This window comes from Lissotriton vulgaris, chromosome 1_1 (assembly GCF_964263255.1).
Source record: "Lissotriton vulgaris chromosome 1_1, aLisVul1.2, whole genome shotgun sequence".
NCBI lineage: Eukaryota > Metazoa > Chordata > Amphibia > Caudata > Salamandridae > Lissotriton > Lissotriton vulgaris.
Window position 1 is genome coordinate 1306138494 of NC_141685.1, and position 19582 is coordinate 1306158075.

A 19582-nucleotide genomic window follows, 5' to 3' on the forward strand; every position below is an offset into this window, starting at 1 on the left:
AGTCCGTGATGGACATCATTTTCTCGCATTCTCCGCACGGCTTGAATCCAGTCTTCTTCGAGGACATCTCGACAGGAGACAAAGAAACAAGAAAACACTGAAAGCAACAAACAGTAACAGAGTTACTCAATAGCTACAGAGGATCCCTTGAAAACCGTTAGCGTCGACGATGCAGAAAAAATGGAACTGAGGTCATCACGCCAACGGAGTCCTATTATGGAGTCAGTGACGTCAGCGGAGCCGCACGCGCGAAGACGTGCGTTCGGTGACGTTGTCCACGTCGGTGGGAAGAGCTACAAAAGAATTTCTGAATGTTGCTGACGCAGGGGGATATTCACAAGGTGAGGAATCCACTGGCAGATGTATCCATCAGAAATCCATATTCTGGATGGGGACAAACTAGAGGATAGGCATAATCGCATAATTTGAAACAAAATAGTGTTCATCATTCACAGTATTGTTTTTATTACATCCAGAAGTGCTATATACCTTGCTTATTGTTCTATTTATGTATGTGAAGTACTGTAAAGTGACCCAATAATCTCCAAAAGTGCAATAAGGAAAATGCTATTTACCCAGTATGCATCTGTTCTTGGCACATAGAGATGTAGAGTTATATGCTGTGCATAGATCGCCAACTAGTGTTGGGTCTGGATGTTTGCACTTTGTTTTTCTTCGAAGAAGTCTTTCCAGTCACAATGGTAGGTGACTCCTCCTTTTGGTGATACTGCGCATGGGCATTGACTCCATTGTAAGATTGTTTATCCCGCAGAAGGTGATAATTGAGTTCGCAAGAGTAGTAAAAAGAGATGTCCATTAATGCATGTATCGAAGTATGATGTTACTGCAACAGGTATAGGTTCCCGGGGAGGAGGGTGGGAGCATAGGACTCGACAGCTCCATATGTCAAGAACAAATGCATACTGGGTAAGTAGCATTTTCCGTTCGAGGCATATGAGCTGTAGATCATATGCTGTGCATAGACTATATAGTAGTTATCTACCAAAGCGATGGCTAACCTGTATCTGTTGCAGTGGTCTGAAATAGTGTACGTAAAACTGCCTGGCCCACTCTAGCTTGTTGTCTTGCTAACACATCTACACAATAGTGTTTTGTGAATGTGTGAGGTGTAAACCATGTTGTAGCTTTGCATAGGTCATCTATGGGTATATTTCCTAAGAATGCCATAGAAGCCCCCAGTTTGTGTGTACTGTGTGCTCTAGGGAGAACTGTTAACGTTAGTTTTGCTTTTGCTTATCATACTTGAATGCACTTGACTATCCACTGTGCAATACCTGATTGGGTGTAAGACAAAGTTTTTGGTGAGGAACTACTGAAAGTTCCAATAGGGTTGTGCACCAAGTTTGATGTGCCCATGCGGGAGCAACTAGGATTAGTGCCATGGACGCTCGTTTGAGTTTCCAAACCACTAATGGAATGAGTGGGAGAGGAAGAAAAGCATAAGCAAATATCCCTGACCAATTCATCCATAGTGCCTTGCCTTTGGACAATGGGTGTGGATACCTGGGCATGAAGTTTCGGCATTTTGCATTTAGATGTATTGCAAACAGGTCTACGTGTGGGAATCCCCACATTTGGAAGAATGGGAGGAGAACTTGAGGGTGCATTTCCAATTCGTGGATTTGCTGTGTCTGACGACTGGGCAAATCTGCCATCTGACTGTCTACTCCTGGAAGGTGTTCTGCTAGGAGATATATTTCCAGATGGTCTGTGCTAGCTGTGACAGCTGGAGAGTGTGTGTCCCTCCCTGTTTTTGAATGTAGTACATGGCTGTGATGTCTGTAGGAAAACGAAGTCTTACGTACTACCTGAACTTGAAATACTTTTAGCGCCAGAAAAATCGCTTGCCGCTCTAGATGATTTACAGGAGGCTATTTCTGCTGCAAGCTCCAGATGCCTTGAATTGTGCGGGTTTGGAGATGCGCCCCCCCCCCCCCCCACCGGTCAGTGATGAGTCTGCTGTCAGTACTACCGGGTCGCTGAAGGGCCGCCCTTTTTAAAAGTTTTTGTGTGTTCCACCACTGCAGAGAGCGATGGATGCGGCGGTCTACCAACACTAGATCCGATAACTGACCGGGAGCTTGGTTCCACAGACGTGCTATGCATTCCTGTAGAGGACGCATCTGAAGTTTTGCGTAGAGGACTATAAAAATGCAAGACGTCATCATTCCCAGTAAGTAACTGCATGAACCCTCGAGCTGGTAAGGAGTGTTGAGGCTCAAACGGAGATATCAGGGTTTGTATATTCCGGACTCTGACTGTAGTTGGGTATGCTAGAGCTTTGTGTGTGCTTATAGTAGCTTCTAGATATGCTTGCAACGTGGATGGATGGAGATGGGATTTGGACAGATTTACTGTGAATCCTAGGTCTTGGAGCAATTGCACAGTTTTCTGTGTGTGGCGTGAACAGCTGTTGTGCGAGCTGGCCTTTATGAGCCAGTCGTCCAAGTACGGCAAGACATGAATATGTGGTCTTCTTAGATGGGCTGCGACTACTGCCAAGCATTTTGTGAAAACCCTGGGCTCTGTTGTTACTCCGAATGGGAGGACTTCGAATTGATGGTGCAGGCCTGCTACCACCAACCCGAGGTATTTGCGTTGCGCAAGGTGTATTGGAATATGAAAGTAAGCGCCCTTTAAATCCTGAATTGAGATAAAGACGCATTGATGAAGAAGGGTGGGGGGGCGGGGGGGGGGGGGGAGTAGTGTTGGAGTGTTCCCATATGAAAATGGTCCAGACAAATGTATATATTTAGCTCTCTGAGGTCTAATATAGGCCTGAGCAAGACGTACTTTTTGGGAATTAGAAAGTAGAGGGAGTACACCCCTGCTGCCTGGTATGGTAAAGGGACTGGGTCTAATTGCACCTTTCTGCAACAAAAAGAGAACCTTTCTTTAGAAGGGTTGGATGTTCTTGTGACATGAGGTGTGACCTTGAAGGAATGTTCGGTGGAGTGCTTGTAAGCTCCAGGCAATAACCAGATTGGATAATTTGTAGTACCCATTTTTCTGATGTAATCGCATTTCAAATGAGTAGAAAATGGGAAAGACGTCCCCGACAGGAGTGGAATTGTCGGGGGTATGGAAAGGAAGTCACTGTTTGGTGTTAGCAGGGGAAGTGCGTGTTGAGTTACCTCTGCCTCTTACCTTGCTGTTGTTTCCTCTATATCCACCTCTAAAATAACCTCTTGAAGAGGGTCACTGATTGTTGCTCTTGTAAGAGGAGGAGGGATTGTCTGTAGACACAGTTTTGGAGCCACCCCTGTAAAATGAGCGACTAACAAATTCTCTGTTGCGAGGTGTTTGTAAGGCCCCCATGGACTTAGCAACCTCAGTATCCTTTTTCATCTTTTCTAGTGATGAATAGACAACTGGACCAAAGTGGTGCTCATTGCCAAAGGGTTGATTAAGAATAGAGGCTTGTACCTCAGGCTTGAATCCTGAAGTTCTTAACCCAGCATGTCTACGGAGCAGTACACTATTGTTTACTGTCCGAGCTGCTGTTTGTGCCTGATCTAGAGCACACCTGACAGAGGCATTAGTTATTAATTTACCATCTTGAATAAAGGCATTAGCTCTAGACTTATGCTCATCAGGAAGAAATTCCATGAGCTTTTCAAGCTCATAATAATGAGCTCTATCATACCTTGCCAATAGTGCTTAAGCATTGGCAATGCGCCAATGATTAGCTGCTTGTGACGCTACCCTTTTGCCCGAAGCATCAATTAATTTGGAATCCTCAGGAGGAGGGGCTCTCCTGTTGTTTGCGAATTAACTATTTTACGAGCGTTGGACACTACCAGAGAGTCCAAGGGTAACTGGCCGTTGATATGTACAGGGTCATTAGGAGCATATTTGTATTTTTTCTCTACCCTGGGAGTGATGATTTAGCTCTTACAGGGTCTTTAAAGAGGTCATCAGTATGTTTAAGCATACCCTTTAACATTGGTAATGTTTGTGTAGCCCTTTGAGATGAACTTAGTGTGTCAAACAAAAAATCCTCCTCTAAAGCCTCTTTATGAATCTCTACTCCATGATATTGTGCAGCTCTGTTAACGGGCTTAATATATCCAATATGATCATCTGGAAGAGAAGTTCTGGGTAGATATAGGTCGGGTCATTATCAGAATGAGGGTCAGCATTATAATTATCCCATGGGTCAGTATCCTGTGGTGTGTAGTCATCTATATCCCCATCCCCTGTATCCTGTGGGTCAGGTGATGGTGTAGGAGAATTTGTAGGTGTAATGAGTAAATTTGGATCAATGGATGAAGAAGGTGGAATGTATGGTGGAGAAGGGTTAGTACCCACATTTTTCCTTTTTAGAGGCACGTGGTAGTCTTCCTGTAAGCCCATTTTCCTCTTCTCAGTGAGTTTGGCATGAATCTGTCCAGTTTCTGGATTAATCACAATCGCCTTCTGTTTCGGATCCAAAGGTGGTATATCGGTACGAGGCTCTTTAGTTGGAGTACTTTCTTTAGACGCCGGTTTTGGTGTCGAAAGTTTCCGCACCGAGGAATTAGCCTTATAGGCCAGTTGCACGAAAACCAGAAGGTGTTTGAATGTCAACGCCGAAGGTTTCGGGTCGGCACCGGCATGGGGAAGAGTAGAACCCAAACCGGAAAGCTGTTTATGTTTCTGCGCCGAGCTCGAAGGCAGGGTGCTTGAAAACTTCTCTCGATACCGTAGTATTTTTATGGTAGGGGAAGGAAGTCTCATGTTCGGACTAGTCTCCGAGGATATTTGGCACGAGTCACTCTGCCTGTACATTTCGTGACGTCGAGCCGGACTGTCACGGGGCGTCTTCTTCGATCGAAACGACAGACACGCAATGCAGTCCTTCTCGTCGTGCTCCAGTGATAGGCAAAGGTTGCACACTTCGTGCGCGGAAACTTAGTGCGACACCCAGGACATAACTTGAATAGAGTCTGTTCCATCGACTGCTACCGACCCCAGCGCAGGTAGGCCCAACGGCCTTCCACAAATTTTCGAATTGAAGGTTTCCGACTGTAAACGATGCACGGAGAATGGGGAACACAATCGATAAACAATACCATTGAGGGTAGTGGATTGCGCGTCAAAGGGGGCCCGAAGAAACGGTGCCGAACCAGAGCACAACAATTCACATCTGAACCCGATGGCGGTAAAAAAAAAATCTAACAATGGATTTGATGCCCATGCGCACTTTCACCGAAAGGAGGAGTCACCTACCTCGTGACTGGAAAGACTTCTTCGAAGAAAAACAAACTGCAAACATCCGGACACAACACTCGATGGCGATCTGACACAGCATATGATCTACAGCTCATATGCCTCCAACACAGAGTTACAAAAAAAAGTGACCCAATACTCAAGAATGTGCATTTTGCATTATAATACATTCTGCTTAATAAAAGGAACACAAACATACTAAAACAATAGCCTCTAGTGGGGGGCAAAATATAGTTTTGTACAGACTGAGGTGTTTGCTTTGGTTGTGAATAGGGGCTAAAAGCAGATTTAAGTTTTTTAATTCAAAAGGCTAGTATGGACAGGGGTCACAATGTTGTTTACATTTATTCAACAGGAGGACAAGAGACAAAAAGATAGAATGCATAATCTAAACCCTCTCCTACCCGTGGTGCATAACTCAGACTCAAGGGGAAGTTGCTACCATCTCGCCTCCCAGAATGGTTGCTCAGGCGAGCGTTCAGCATGCTCATCTTCCTGCTGGCCGCAGCATGTATCATGCTCATACCAGGAAACATATCGCCACTCAGGAGACTGCTCTACAAAAAAAAATGCAAAGACAAAAGACAACACATAATATAATCCAATGAGGCAGAGAATAAATTTAGGGCAGGACCTGCATTTGAGATGAGATAAGTGCGACTTTCTGCTCATAAAGAAAAGGCTATTAAATACAAAAATGGTACTCTCTGTAATGAATGTGGAGAGGCGTGACTAAAATACATTTAGATTTCTAATTTTCAAAATGCAATGTTAAAGCACTTAAGAACTTTGCTTTAAAACATGAAAGAAAGATTACATACGTGTGATCCTAGTTCTGCATTGTAGGTATGCTCACTGAAATTATGAACGCAGAATAGTCCAGTGTAATGCAGGAACCCCAGAACATTATGATGTATACATTATAATTAGATGGTGCACACTACTCTTGCCGAGGCGCTGAAGTGCTTTTCGGCAAGTACCACACTACTCCAGAACCAAAGATAAAATATTTTTTGTTAGTACATCAGTAATTTATTTTCGTCTGCTCGGGTCAGGTTGAGCGCCTCAAATTCAATTCTCCAGATGACGGGCAGCCAGTGAAGGCTTCTCAAGTAGGGAGAGATAGAGTGACGGTATGGCACCTAACAGATCAGTCTAACACGCCGCATTCTGAATCATTTGCAGTCTGCAGATCAGAAATGCAGGAAGTCCCAAATAGAGACTATTGGCGTAGTCCAGATGAGACGTAATTAAAGCATGAACCACCGTCCTCCTACAGTCCAACGGGAGGAAGTGGAGGAACTTCCTCAGCGTTCGGAGTTTCCAGAAGCAAGAGGAGGAATTGATCGATGTTCATCCCACATTCTACTGTAGCAGTAGAATGTGGGATGAACATCGATAATCAGTTTCAATATTTTCTGGGACAATAATGTGAGGCTATTTGTTGTTTAGACTGCGCCAACCTTATTTTAGTTCATAATGTTTTATGTATGAAATCTGATCTTGCCTTAACATTTACTGTTGCCATCCTATGTGTACTAAGGTAATAAGTAATGGCAAATGTACAGAACAATTAATTTATGAATGTAAAAGATGTTTACAATTGTAATTCACTGCTCTGGATATGACGAGCTATTACTTGGAATTCTCGATATATTGTGGGAATTTACCTATCTTCCCTTCCTTTAATATATTTTTTCACCCTGTCTTCTATTTCTTTAACCTCACAACTTGAGGTTATCTTGAGGGGTCTTTACATGAGAAATGCTTACACCTCCTGATAAGTTTGTTGGACTAAGAAGCTAATCACATGATTTAAATCCTGGTATCAGATATCCATGTGAGCGCTTTCATAATTACATTGAGTTTATAGTTTTGGCAATATTTTAGTGTTTGTAATGTGATTATATTGAAGCGGGACTCGCTCTGTACATATTTGAAGATAACGCGTTTCCCGGTGGTAATGAATCTTATTTGGGATGCGCTATAGACATGTAAAGATGGCGCGTATCCCCGGCGGCTAATAACTTAAACTCGCAACAGGTATATTATTGTGAGAATGTGCGTAGGTTTTATTTCGCCTGACTTCTAGTTTATGTATATGTGATATTAGGCTTATGAAGTATAAAAACCGATGCGTAGTAAGCATTTGTTGCAGTATATGTTTAGCTTTGACCTATTCTAAGATGGCACCCATGTTTTTTCTGGGTATTTAAGGTTACACTATGATGGCGCTGGTGCAGAAGAATGCCAGTTGCCGTTAAGGGATATTTCTGACGAAATACCCGATGCAAGTAATAAAAGTATCGATTGACTTATATTTTTCGTATATGTGATATTAGTTTTATGAGGTATAACACCGATGCGTATTAAGCATTTGTTGTAGTTGTAGTCCATTGCGGAATTTTTCATTGCCAAGGTTGAGCGCATATACGACTCTATGAGCGCTCCCTTGACTGTAAATGTACATCAGTCGGAACAGGCTGGAGGGATGGAACAATCACTCCCAACGGCGAAGGTCACTAACTGGCAATTGTTTGACGATATTTCGTTCTTCTCTTGTCTGAGCAGTGTAAGATCGGGCTCACCCCGTGATCCCTTACCTGCTAAAATCCTAAAGTTACTGGATCTTGAACCCCGACGGGTTCTCATGAGACTCCTAAATGTATCCCTAACAGAGTCCCATGTGTTACAGGATTGGAAGCATGGAATGGTTGTTCCTCTCCTAAAAAAGGCCGGAGCCGATGCGTCTAATCACACAAACTTTAGGCCCATATCCTTACTGCCTGTTCTCTCAAAAGTGTTGGAAAGGCATGTTAACACCCAGTTAAACCATCTCGGGGAAAGTTCGGGATTCTTACACTCTTCCCAGTCTGGCTTTTCGTGCGCACTTTTCCACCGAGACGGCCCTACTGGGGGTGATGGAGAGTTTGCGGCACGGTATAGACCGCGGGGAAACATCTGCACTCATCCTTTTGGATTTGAGCGCGGCGTTCGATACCGTGTCCCATTCCATTCTTTTGAACTCTCTCCGGTCCCTGGGAGTGGCCGGTCCTGCGCTAGCCTGGATTGCCTCCTTATTAAGTGAGCGCACCTTCCAGGTTTTTTCTACAAAAGCCACATCTGACATGTCTATCGGCGCATTGCGTTCCGCAGGGGTCCATACTCAGCCCCCTATTGTTCAACATCTATGTCAGACCCCTAGCCACCATCGCGGAGGATGCGGGCTGACTATTTTTTTTATACGCCGATGACACCCAAGTGGTTTTCTCCCTTTCCAGCAGTGAGTGTAACAGTGTATCGACCCTGAAGTCCGGATTGTCTCCTATGGCTGAGTGGATGCAGAGGCATTTCCTCAAGTTAAACGGTGACAAAACCGAGGTCATCATCCTGGGGAAGCATAAAGATCTTTGGGGCCCGCAACACTGGCCCAGTGATATGGGACCCCTTTCCCAGCCAACATCTGTGGTTCGTAACCTCGGATTTCTCATAGATGATAAACTCTCTATGAGGCAGCAGGCCACTAAGTGGCCGCCATCTGCTTTGCCACCTTGCGATGGATCCAGAAAATCCTATGGATGCTGCCCCATGCCACCAGGAGAACCGTAGTCCAGGCGCTAGTAACCTCTCGCCTGGATTATGGAAATTTCCTCTACATCGGTGCTGACGTAGCAACCATTAACAAGCTCCAGGTTGTACAAAACTCGTCGGCCCGACTTCTTCTTAACATCCGAGGAGATCATCGGCCTCACAGGCTCTTCGAGATCTACACTGGCTCAGGGTCTCTAGCCGTTTTAAATTTAAAGCCCTGTGTTATCTTTTTAAAATCAAGCAGGGCACTGCCCCAAAATACTTGCAGAGTCTTGTTCAACCTTACAAGCCTAGTCGCACATTAAGATCTTCCGCCAATTGCGACTTCGTTGTTCCAAGATTCAAACTTGCAAGGATGGGGGGACGAGCCTTCTTCCATCGGTCCCAAATATTGGAACGCGCTTCCAATCGCCCTGAAATCTGAGACAAACTTATTTTGTTTCCGGAGAAAACTGAAAACTATGCTTTTTCAATAGATCCACTAGCTGCTGTTTCTTGTTCTATGGTACTGCTGCTTTGTCCTTTCTTCTTCAGTCTATCCCTTGCGCCGGGAAACCCACTGTGGGTAGCTGTTGCGCATTACAAATTCAAATAAATAAAATAAAATACATGTGCTTAGTTTTGACCTATTCCAAGATGGCGCCCACGTTTTTCTGAGTATTGGGTCCAGAAACAGGTCTGGTGGCGGCAGCCTCGGTAGCCACACAGTCAGGACACTGGGAGTTGGTTAGGTTTCAGGGGGCATCTCTAAGATGCCTCTGTTGTGCATTTTACATTCAATCCCACACTGGCATCAGTGCAGGTTTAATGTGCTGAGAAGTTTGATATCAAACTTCAGTCTTCAGTGAAGCCATCATGGTGCTGTGGAGTTCGTAATGAAGACCTCCCAGCACCATATACTCTTAAATGGCAGCACTGCACTTACAGTGCCCAGGAATGGCCCTGGGTACTGTAAAGGCACAGGGCTCATGCACCTGTGCCCACACCACTGCCATAGGGCACCCAGCTAGAGGGGTGACTGATGGATGCAAGGGCACTGAGCTTGTGAGCATGGCACACAGGGATGTGGGCCATGTAGACTCTCTGTTTAGTTCTGTACTTAGACACTCAGCCTGCAAAGGCAGGGTGTGGGTGTCAGGGTACAGGGCCCCTAAGGATAAAACCATAAGTGCTGCAGCCCTTAGGGGTTTTCTCTTGTCACCATGCCCTGGGTACATAGGGTACCATTAACTAGGGGCTGACAGGTGGTCAGAGATGCCAATTGGGTTTTAGTTTCAACAGTTTTAGGGAAGAAACACAGGCCCTGGGCACCTGGTTGGAAGGAGCCCAGTGCACACTCAGTCAAAGCACATCAGCAATTCAGCAAAAAGTGGGGGCGTACCAATGCAAGAAAGATGGCACTTTCTCACAATAGGTCTGAAGTTTTTATATTATGCAGGGTCGGCGTCCGGTTTCTTAAGGATTGGCAGTAAGAATGCTTGTTTCTATGCTGCCGGAAAAATGCCTGAAATCAAAGAGAAGTTCCAGATCTGGTTCAGGGGGGCAGTGATACAGAGGGTCAGGAGTTTAAAAAACTGGGCTGGCAGGATTGCCAGGCGAGCCAGAATTACATTCCAATAGTTTTTTAAGGAAGCATCAGGAGTGTATGGACGGAATTCGGACCATGACTCAATACCTTCCGGAATAGCATTAAGCTCGAGCAGAGACAGGTTGGAGGGGGAAAATAGAGTTGAAGGATTAAATTTGGTCTTGGAAAAAGCTCGACAATCCATCACAAAGGGAGGGGGAGGGAATCACAGTACTATCAAAAGCTGATGGCTTAGTAAAACATTGAACAGTTTTGTATAATGCTTATGCTGAGTTATCGCCCGATTTCCTGTGGGTGAAATAGTCCTGCATAGTATTGCACTTAAGTTTGTGAAAGTTTTTTAGATCCTTTCTGCAGGAGAGCTTGGCTGCTGGTCGTATGATTGTCTCCAGGGACACTTCAATTTTTTACATAGACTTTTCTCAGAACGAAGCTCTGAGGAAAACCAGAGTGCTGATGGTCAATTCCTGGAGGAGGAAACTAATCTAGTGGGGGCAACTATGCAGCAGATGCTGTTCTACCATGTGAAGGTTTATTTGACAATAGTACAATGTAATACAGTTTATTTAGATGACACAAACCCTGTTCAGAGAGGACCAGAGTTTACAAATCAATGGTTATTTTTCCATTAAAAAAATGTTTTTTTCAAAATAAAATTTTAGAACTCTTTTCAAATGTAAAGAATAAAGAGCTTTATCCCATGGTGAAACCGGATTGGGAAAGATACAGGGAGAGAAACAGATTGATTTATATGAAAATCTGAAGAAACCTGGAGAAGAAAAGAGTGTTGTGTTCTTAAAATACTCTGCTTGGATGACAAACTTAATACAGCTCACTGGATAAGGCCTGTAACTCACTGACTCTTCTCGCAGGTGTTACTGTGACTAAGAAAGCAACTTTCCATGAAAGAGGCTGCAATGTGGCTGACAGGAGGATCCATGAGTTTAATGAGAACCAAATTGAGCTCACAAGGAAAAGAAGGCCTGTTGATTGGAGGATAGACTTTCTTAAGTTGTTCTAGTCTTTGATGACAGCCCCATGCGAAGGGCTTTTCTGCCCCAACAAAATCCATCTCCTGAAGATAGTGAATGTATTGAGTTTGTTGAATCAAAAACATTGTATTCCTGAAGCGGAGATATTGTAGTTTCAGCACCAATGACAGTGCAATAGTGTTTTGATGGCGGATGGTGGCGTTTGAGTGTCGACGTTGGTCTGATAAGTACAAGGGGGAGGAATAACACTGCCTCTCATCTCAACACAGCCCCTCCCCCAGCATTCTGGTAAATGCAGTAGGCTTACTTCAAAGTTGCTATCGGTTTTCACCAAATTTGATGCAGGCAGTGCTGTTCTCTCTAGACACGTTTCTGCGTTAAGCCCTTCATCAGTAGAGAGCAGAAGTAGTAGAGAGCAGTGATAAGTCTTGCTGTCGAAGTCTTCACAGGTCACAGTGCCCTTCCACAGGCACATCCCAGGTGAGCTTGTCACCTCACTGAGCCTTTTAAACACAAGGGGGTGAGCACACTGCATCAGTTGAGAGCAGAAGTAATTGCGATTGTGACCTGTGAAGACTTGAGAAGTATTTCCAGCAAACCCAGATGACTTTTCTTTACTCTCTACTACTTCTGCTCTCTACTGATGAAGGGCTAAACCCAGAAACCCTGTGTCCAGAGATAACAGCACTATATCCACTAATTTTGGTGAAAAACTACAGCAACTTTGAAGTAAGCGTACTGCATTTACCAGAATCCAATGGGGTGAACTGTGCTGGGATGAGAGGCAGTGTGCTACCGCCCCCTCTATTGGTCTGGTAAGTGTTAAGGAAAAGACTTGTATGGCTGCCAGAGTTGATGTTGATGGCTGTGTTTTTGCAGACAACAGAGTCTATGTTGTTGGCAATAGAACCAATAGAGTTGAAGACCGTACCTAATGCAATGGAGTTGCTGTTAACTCTTGATGGTGAGCAGGTCGGTGCCGAAGGTCTCAACGTCGACCTATGCTCTAGTGATTGACGGGATTATCTAGAATGATGACAATGACATCCTTAATGTGTCTTCTCCCTGTATCACCATTCATGGGAGAATGCTGGAGCAGTAAATGTAACCCTCTCTTTTTTCAGTTTTTTCCACTACTCTGCAGCTCGGAGTTCCTCCAGCTCCATCTAAGGTGAATCTCACTCTGTCCTTGAGGGTTTTTTTTGGTCATTGTTTTACATTGAATAGTTTGACAGACCACACATAGGCTATGTGGGTCAGAATCAACCATCTTCTTCCCAAGGAAATACTTTATAAAAAGTGAAGATATTATTGAAGAAAAATACTCCCGATGATGATAAAAATAAGACAATGAGTAAATAAACAAAAAATGCCTTTTTGAAGAAACAACTTCAGAAAAGTATGGGTTTTTAACCAGTCAGAAGGAGCCGAAAAAATTACTGAGCTTGTAAGGCAAACTGCCAGTACAGTGCATGCTGGGTAATGGAATGGAAGCTGCTGGACTCTCAACACCTTGGCTGCTAGAGGTTTTCCCCTCCTGTGCTGACATTCCATGAATCCCTCTATTCATGACGAGCTCAGCTCGTCATAAGCACAGCTCCACTGTGCCTCATGACGAGCTGAGCTCGTCATGAGCATGGAAGGGGTTAAAGTAACCGTGTAGATTGTGTGTAGCTAATGCACTTTTGACCTGAAAGGCATCTTTCTCCCCATTTTTCTCAGCAGTTACAGCAATCTAAATGAGCTTTTATTGTTTTGCACTTTTCTACACTAAGTGATTCAATGTGATTTAGTATCATAATTGAATTGGGCAATGATAGTTTACCTATTAAATTTTATGCTACATATTTAACACTTTTGGCACCTCGCTGGTTGGCGCTGAACAAGGGGGCATGGGGGAAAGGTAGTTTACCGGAAAGTATCCGAATGGCCTTGATAACTGTGCTCCCGAAACCCGGGATACACCCACTTGAGATAACATCTTACCATCCACGGTTTCCTCTCAATCTGAATTACAAGGTGTTGGGGTAGATTTTGGCAAACCGGCAGACCCCGATGGTACATACAGTGATTCACACTGACCAAAACATATTCATTCCGGGACGCAACACTTTCCTTATTATTGGTCAATTATTTAATGTCCTGGATTGGGCATGTAGGACATCCATACACAGATGGGGTGGCCTCTTTAAACATAAAAAAAGGCACTTGACACTCTGGAATTGGGTTACCTACAGTGTCCTGCAGAATTTAGATTTGTCAGGATTTCTGTAAATGGATATGGATGCTTTCCACTGCTCCCATGGCCAGGGTACGCACGGGGGACATTTTGTCAGACAGTTTGCTGACTGAACGTGGGACCTGGCAGGGATGCCCCCTTTCCCCATTACTGTTTGGCCAGGCTAAGGAACCACTGGCCTATACACTTAGGAAAGAGGCGAAAGAACGGGGATATCGGACGGCGGATTTGTCCCTAAAAGTTTCAATGTATGCGGACGACACGTTGATTTATTTGAAGGCAGACCCAATTACTTTTGCCTTCAGTCGTGTCGGCTCTGGATGGCTTTGGCCGAGTATGCAGACTGAGAATTATCTGGGGGTCTCTTTCCTCTATTGAGAGTCTGGCCAAGGCAGTCAATACCATCAGTCACTCTTTGCCCTTCTGGTTGCAACTACCACTCTCCCATTTGGGCCGGATCTCCATTGCTTGTTATGACCACAAATCCTTTACTATTTCAAGGCATTACATGTGATACGGAAGAAACCATTTTTTTCTGGAGCTACGATGCCTTCTAGCTTCTCTAGTCTGGGGTCCTAAGAGGCACAGAGCCAAGATAGAAGCAATGACCCCAGTATTTGAACGAGGGTGGGTGGGGGTAATGGGGGGTTTGCAGGCTGTTCCGGATTAGTAGCTGCAGTACGCTGCTGCTCAGCTGCAATGCCATTACGCTGGATGCACGCTCTAACATACCCTGAAAAGGAAACTCTGGACCTTGATCTGAGTGGGCGTTCGATATTCGATTGCTATTGATGTGCCCCTCCCAACGGGAGACCCCTAAGGTTTTAACACAGGTGGCTCCTTGGTGCTAGAGGAAAAAAAAAATATGAAGAAAAAAAAATGAGGGACCCCTTGCCACCAAACAAATAGCGTTCAACACAACTATGTCAAAAAAGGAATTTCCTTTGGGTTGTGCTTAGTCATTAAAGCTTAAACTCTATGTACACACTTGCTTACTTCTCTCATAGCAAATCACACTTACACCAAAAATCCAAGGGAATTTAAACCATATACCCAAGATAACAATCTAAACAAGGCTTTTGTTAAAAATTGATAGTTCTATTTATTCATAATAGCATCATAAAAAACATCAATTAATCCATAGACATTTGTATATGAAATCCCTGACAATCTAAAATACACACAATTGTATAGTTCATAAAAACATCAAAATTAAGATTTAAAAAGAGAGTACATTCAAAAGACAAAACAATATAGGTCATTAGAGGACACACATACTTGATTGCATAATATTAAGGACTAGAATCAGACACTGCTGTAGTAATATGTAGTCTGTAATTCACGCCTTTTCACGGATTATGTTCCAAATGAGGGCGCGGACGCGTTTCGATGGTAAATCTTATAACAATCTTTATCAAGACTTTATTAGTAACTCAATTCAATTTGAACTGGAACCTTTAAAAACACCTGTATAATAAAACATAAATGTCCTTATTCGGTACTGCTATTTAGATTAAGAGATACAATAATTTTTTTAAACCTTCCGTATGAAGTGCATCACAGTAAAAGACAGATCCAACTAATTCCACTAATTATTACATATCCCAGGATATTAGACCGGATGCGGACTACGACTTACCAGTTTTATATGACACCCTGAGCCAGGATTCAGCTGGTTCAACCTCCTTCGCCCTCAGGGAATGGTGGGCTCCGCAGCTGCCCATGGAGCTAACGAGCCTTGTTTGGCAGAGATGGCTTAGTTCACAAAACACCCGATTCCAGTATACACAGTTCAATTACCTACACCACACATACCTTTCTCCAGACAATATAGTCAAGATGTACCTGGGGGTAATGCATGCTGCCCCAGATGTAATCGGGATACAGCTGACTTTTTTCCCATGGTCTGAGCAAGTCCAGTGATCTCAGATTACTGGCAGGGGGTGACATCTTGTATCCCAGCTGTTCCAAACTCCATTTTGCTGTGTGAATCCACATGCTGTCTTCTTCATACAGGTATGCTAACCAAAAAGACTAAACAAGTGCTGTGCTTCCAGAACCTGGCGCTGATCTTAGCAAAACGACGCACTGCCATGTCCTGAACGCAACATCCGCCCCTGTCATGTAACATAGCAGACCGGGAGGGCGTGGCGAGGCGTCGTCGAAAATGGCCGCCTAGAGCCCGAGCTCCACCGGGACCGTCCTTGTCCCCTGCAAATCCGGCCAAATATCCTAGCTGGGAGGCTTTGCCCTAGATGCCCCAGCTCCCTCAGGCACAGTGCTAACTCGGCGCGTTGGAGCGGAGTTCTTGGCGGCTGACCGGCAGCTGATGCCTGGAGCCCCGGAGCCGCTGGCCGCTCAACTCGAGGCCCCGGTCTGAGGCCTACAGCGCCAAAAGCGGCCTGTGTGGCGCGAGGTCGGCGGAGGGCGTAGCCAAACCCACAACGCTAAAAAAAGGACCGCGGCCTGGACGCTGGTGTAGCGGTGCTGGCCACAGGCGTGGACAGTTGCGGAAGGTCTGCAGACCCACCAAAACGGCTGCGATCCGACGACTTCCCAGCGAGACCGCAGGAGTGAGTGACCATCTCCCCAGGCAACCACCGCGTGAGCGCGAAGAAGGGACGGGCTGCGCTGCGGCATCCCCCTGAGGTGGGTTGGCAGCTGCGGCCTTGATAGCAAGACCCTGGACGCCCGGCCCGATAGACGGCACCCAAGCACAGCAACAGCGGCGGTTTGGGAATCAGAGGACCCGCTGGTGAAGCAGGGGCAAAACAACAGCAGTGAGTGTCGATCGCAGGCCCAAACACGTCGCTACATACGGCTGGTACATTACGGCGACCACCGCAGGAACTCCTCTGGCGTGCCTCTGCCCCAAGTGCGATCCTGGGAGAGACAGTTGGCGCTGACCGCTGCGGGCCGGACGGTGGGGGGAGGCCAGAGTAGGCGCGGACCTTCACAGATAAGTGCGGGCGGAGCTATATCCGGACTCAGGAGCACCCGATCCACCATGCGGCCCAAAGGGGGACTAGTGACCCAAACCAATAAACTGGACAACTATGCAGTGCCCAGAACGCAGCTGCAGCCCGGTGGAGCGGCGAAGGATGGCAAAGACCAGGCGGAACCCTCCCTGACCTCCATAATGGCTGCAATCCAGATCCTTGGCACCAGCCTTGAGACGAAAATGGACAAAATCACGATCGAGGTGAATCTACTCCGAGCTGACCTGGGGAAAACCACGGACAGATCAAATCCAACGAAGTGGACATTAAAGCACTGCAGGCATCCGAAAAACAGCTCGAGGGCAGGGTGAACGAGCTCGTCCACCAACACAGGCAGATGGCCTTGCGGCTCGAGGACCAGGAAGGAAGGGCCCGGAGGAGCAACATACGCGTGATAGGTGTATCGGAAGGACTTGAAGGGGATTGTATGGAGCTCTTCCTGGAAGATCTGATCCTCCGCCACCTAAAGCCCAAGAGACTATCAAAGATCTTCACCATCGAACGGGCTCACCGAGCTCCGATCCTGAAACCCAAACCGGGGGCCCAACCGAGGACAATTATTGCGAAAATACTTAACTATCGGGATCGTGATGCAATCCTCCAGGCCGCTAGACAACAAGGCGATCTAAAATACGAGGGGGCTACAGTTCGCTTCTTCCCGGACTTCACGCTTCAGGTCCAACAGGAGAGACGCTCATTCCAAGGGGTTAAAGCGACGCTCCGAGAACGCGGAATTCGGTACATAATGTTTTTCCCAGCGAAGCTGAAAATTATCTCTGGAGGTAAATCCCACTTCTTCACTTCGCCAGCGGCAGTACAGGAATGGCTGGACACAAAGGAGTTGGAGGCCCAAGCGATGCAAGATGGCGGACAATGGCGGGAAACTGAGGCCCCCTCCCCGGGGTCTGCAATGGGAAGATCGGAAGGAGAAGAGCAAAGCCAACGATCCTGGCGTTCTAGGTCGAATAGTCCCTGCTAGGACTCAGCCAGAGACAACACAGCGAGATGAGGGCATGAACACTCGCATCAGAAGCCAACTAACAGTAATGTATACATAGAGCTTCATGTAAGACTGAGCTGCTTCAGAGGGGTAGCATACATGTCGGCCCAGGGTCTCTGAGAACTTGCCAACTGTTTTTTCAATTGCACTGTTCACCTGAGGGGTCTAATTTATTGGGGCACTACGGGCGGGGCGGCCAGGGACGGCCAGGGACGGGGCTGGCCCACGTTGTTCCCAAGTAGAGTTACCTTGGTGGGGTTTCACTCCGCGGGGTAGGGTTGGGCGACAGGCGCTCTGCTAATTGGGGTGGTGGGTAGTTTGGAACCCAGGGAGCAGGGAGGGGGGGGGGGGCTTGTTTTTGCAGAGGAGGGAAGGGATGCGGCACACAGTTGAGAGGGGGGGGGCAACTGTTTGGAATAACGAGGAACGTTTGCACTGAATACCACTGCTGGGTGGGAACCAGGGAGGTACGGGGAGTTGGGAAGGTTTTACGGTCATGTAGAGCACGTGTTCATAGAGTCGATAATGATTCCGGGGTGCAGAGACAGGACACTTTGCAAAGCAACGGGTATGGCTAAGAGATGGGAGAAGAGTCTGAAAATTCTGAGCTGGAATGTTAACGGGCTGGGTGACAGACTTAAACGCACCATAGTCCTGCAGTTCTGAATCGTTTTGTCCACCACAAGCGTGGAAGGGTATGCTCAGATGTGGGTCCCTTGCTCACTACACCATCAGGATTCAAGCAAAGCCGGGCCGAAGACGGCTGTAATGCCAGAAACCGGTCCCCGGAAGCTTGTTTCCTTTCCAGTTAAAGAATTGGCTTGGTAGTTTGATCTGCCCTGTTCCCATGATGCACTGGGCCAGGGACAGACTAATTTGCATGTAGCCAGGTTCTGAGCTGGGATGGTGCAGTGAGCCTAAAAACGGTGATGGATCAAGCCCTGATCTGTTGACTGGGTAGGAGTATTTTGCTTAGTTCAGATGCTCTGTCCATCACCACCCCCTTTTCTGAATCGCAGTCCATTAAGCGGCACCAGCGGGACGCAGCATTGCTGCAAGAAACGCACCTTATGGGAAATACATGTCAGGCCCTCAATAGATGGGGCTACACTCTTGCAGTTCACTCCGGCTTCACCTCCGGCTCGAGGGGGGTGGGGATCCTGCTGCGTCGCTCACTGCCCCTTCACATAGATCGCACTGAATCTGATCCGCAGGGCCGCTTTGCTGCAATATCTGGAAGATGGGAAGGCTACACACTGAACCTACTCTCTGTTTATGTTCCGCCTGGCCTCCAAACTCGGGCCTACACAGACCTGGGCAAATTACTACTCTCCCTCCCCGACGATCAGTTGGTTCTGGGAGGAGACTATAACGCAGTGGTGTCAGGGACCATAGACAGACAGCCCCCTAGAGAACTACCTCAGGGGCAGAAATGGCTGGCGGACTTTCTTGAGGCCATCGGGCTTACAGACTTGTGGCGCCTGCTCCATCCCACAGATAGCCACTTCATGTTCTTCTGAGCCACTTTATGTTCTTCTCTGGGCCACATCATTCTCACGCCTTGACTACATCCTTACCTTGCTGCACCACAACACTACAGTACAGGAAGCATCACACCTAACTCGTGGTATATCGGACCACTCGCCGGTCTTTACGCACATAACATTCGGTACCAGACGTGATGAGGGCTGCGTAGCGCCAATAAACGCCTGGCATTTAAAAAACGAAGACATTAGGAGGAAGGTATGCAAATCAATTACCCAGTACTTCGATAATAACGTTAGATCAGTAGACTCCCCTGTCACCCTGTGGGAGGCCTTTAAAACAGTGATTAGAGGGGAGGCGCTATCAGCCATCTCAGGCAAACGGAAAGAAAAATCGAAGCCAGGTCACATCAGTTGAGGCAGATCTTGAGAAACTTGAGAGGGAGGCGCGAGACAG

General features: G+C 46.4%; 1 protein-coding gene across 6 annotated transcripts in view; it reads right to left on the reverse strand.

The window, feature by feature from the left end:
- ZNF740 (zinc finger protein 740) overlaps positions 1-19582 on the reverse strand; it is a 245280-nt gene that overhangs the window by 191333 nt on the left and 34365 nt on the right. For 3 of the 6 annotated variants that reach the window (XM_086965545.1, XM_086965535.1, XM_086965551.1), the window contains one exon: positions 5637-5789. In XM_086965545.1, the coding sequence (XP_086821671.1) occupies positions 5637-5789 (153 nt within the window). The remainder of the gene's footprint in view (positions 1-5636; positions 5790-19582) is intronic. The other 3 variants (XM_086965562.1, XM_086965526.1, XM_086965572.1) reach the window with 1 other exon arrangement.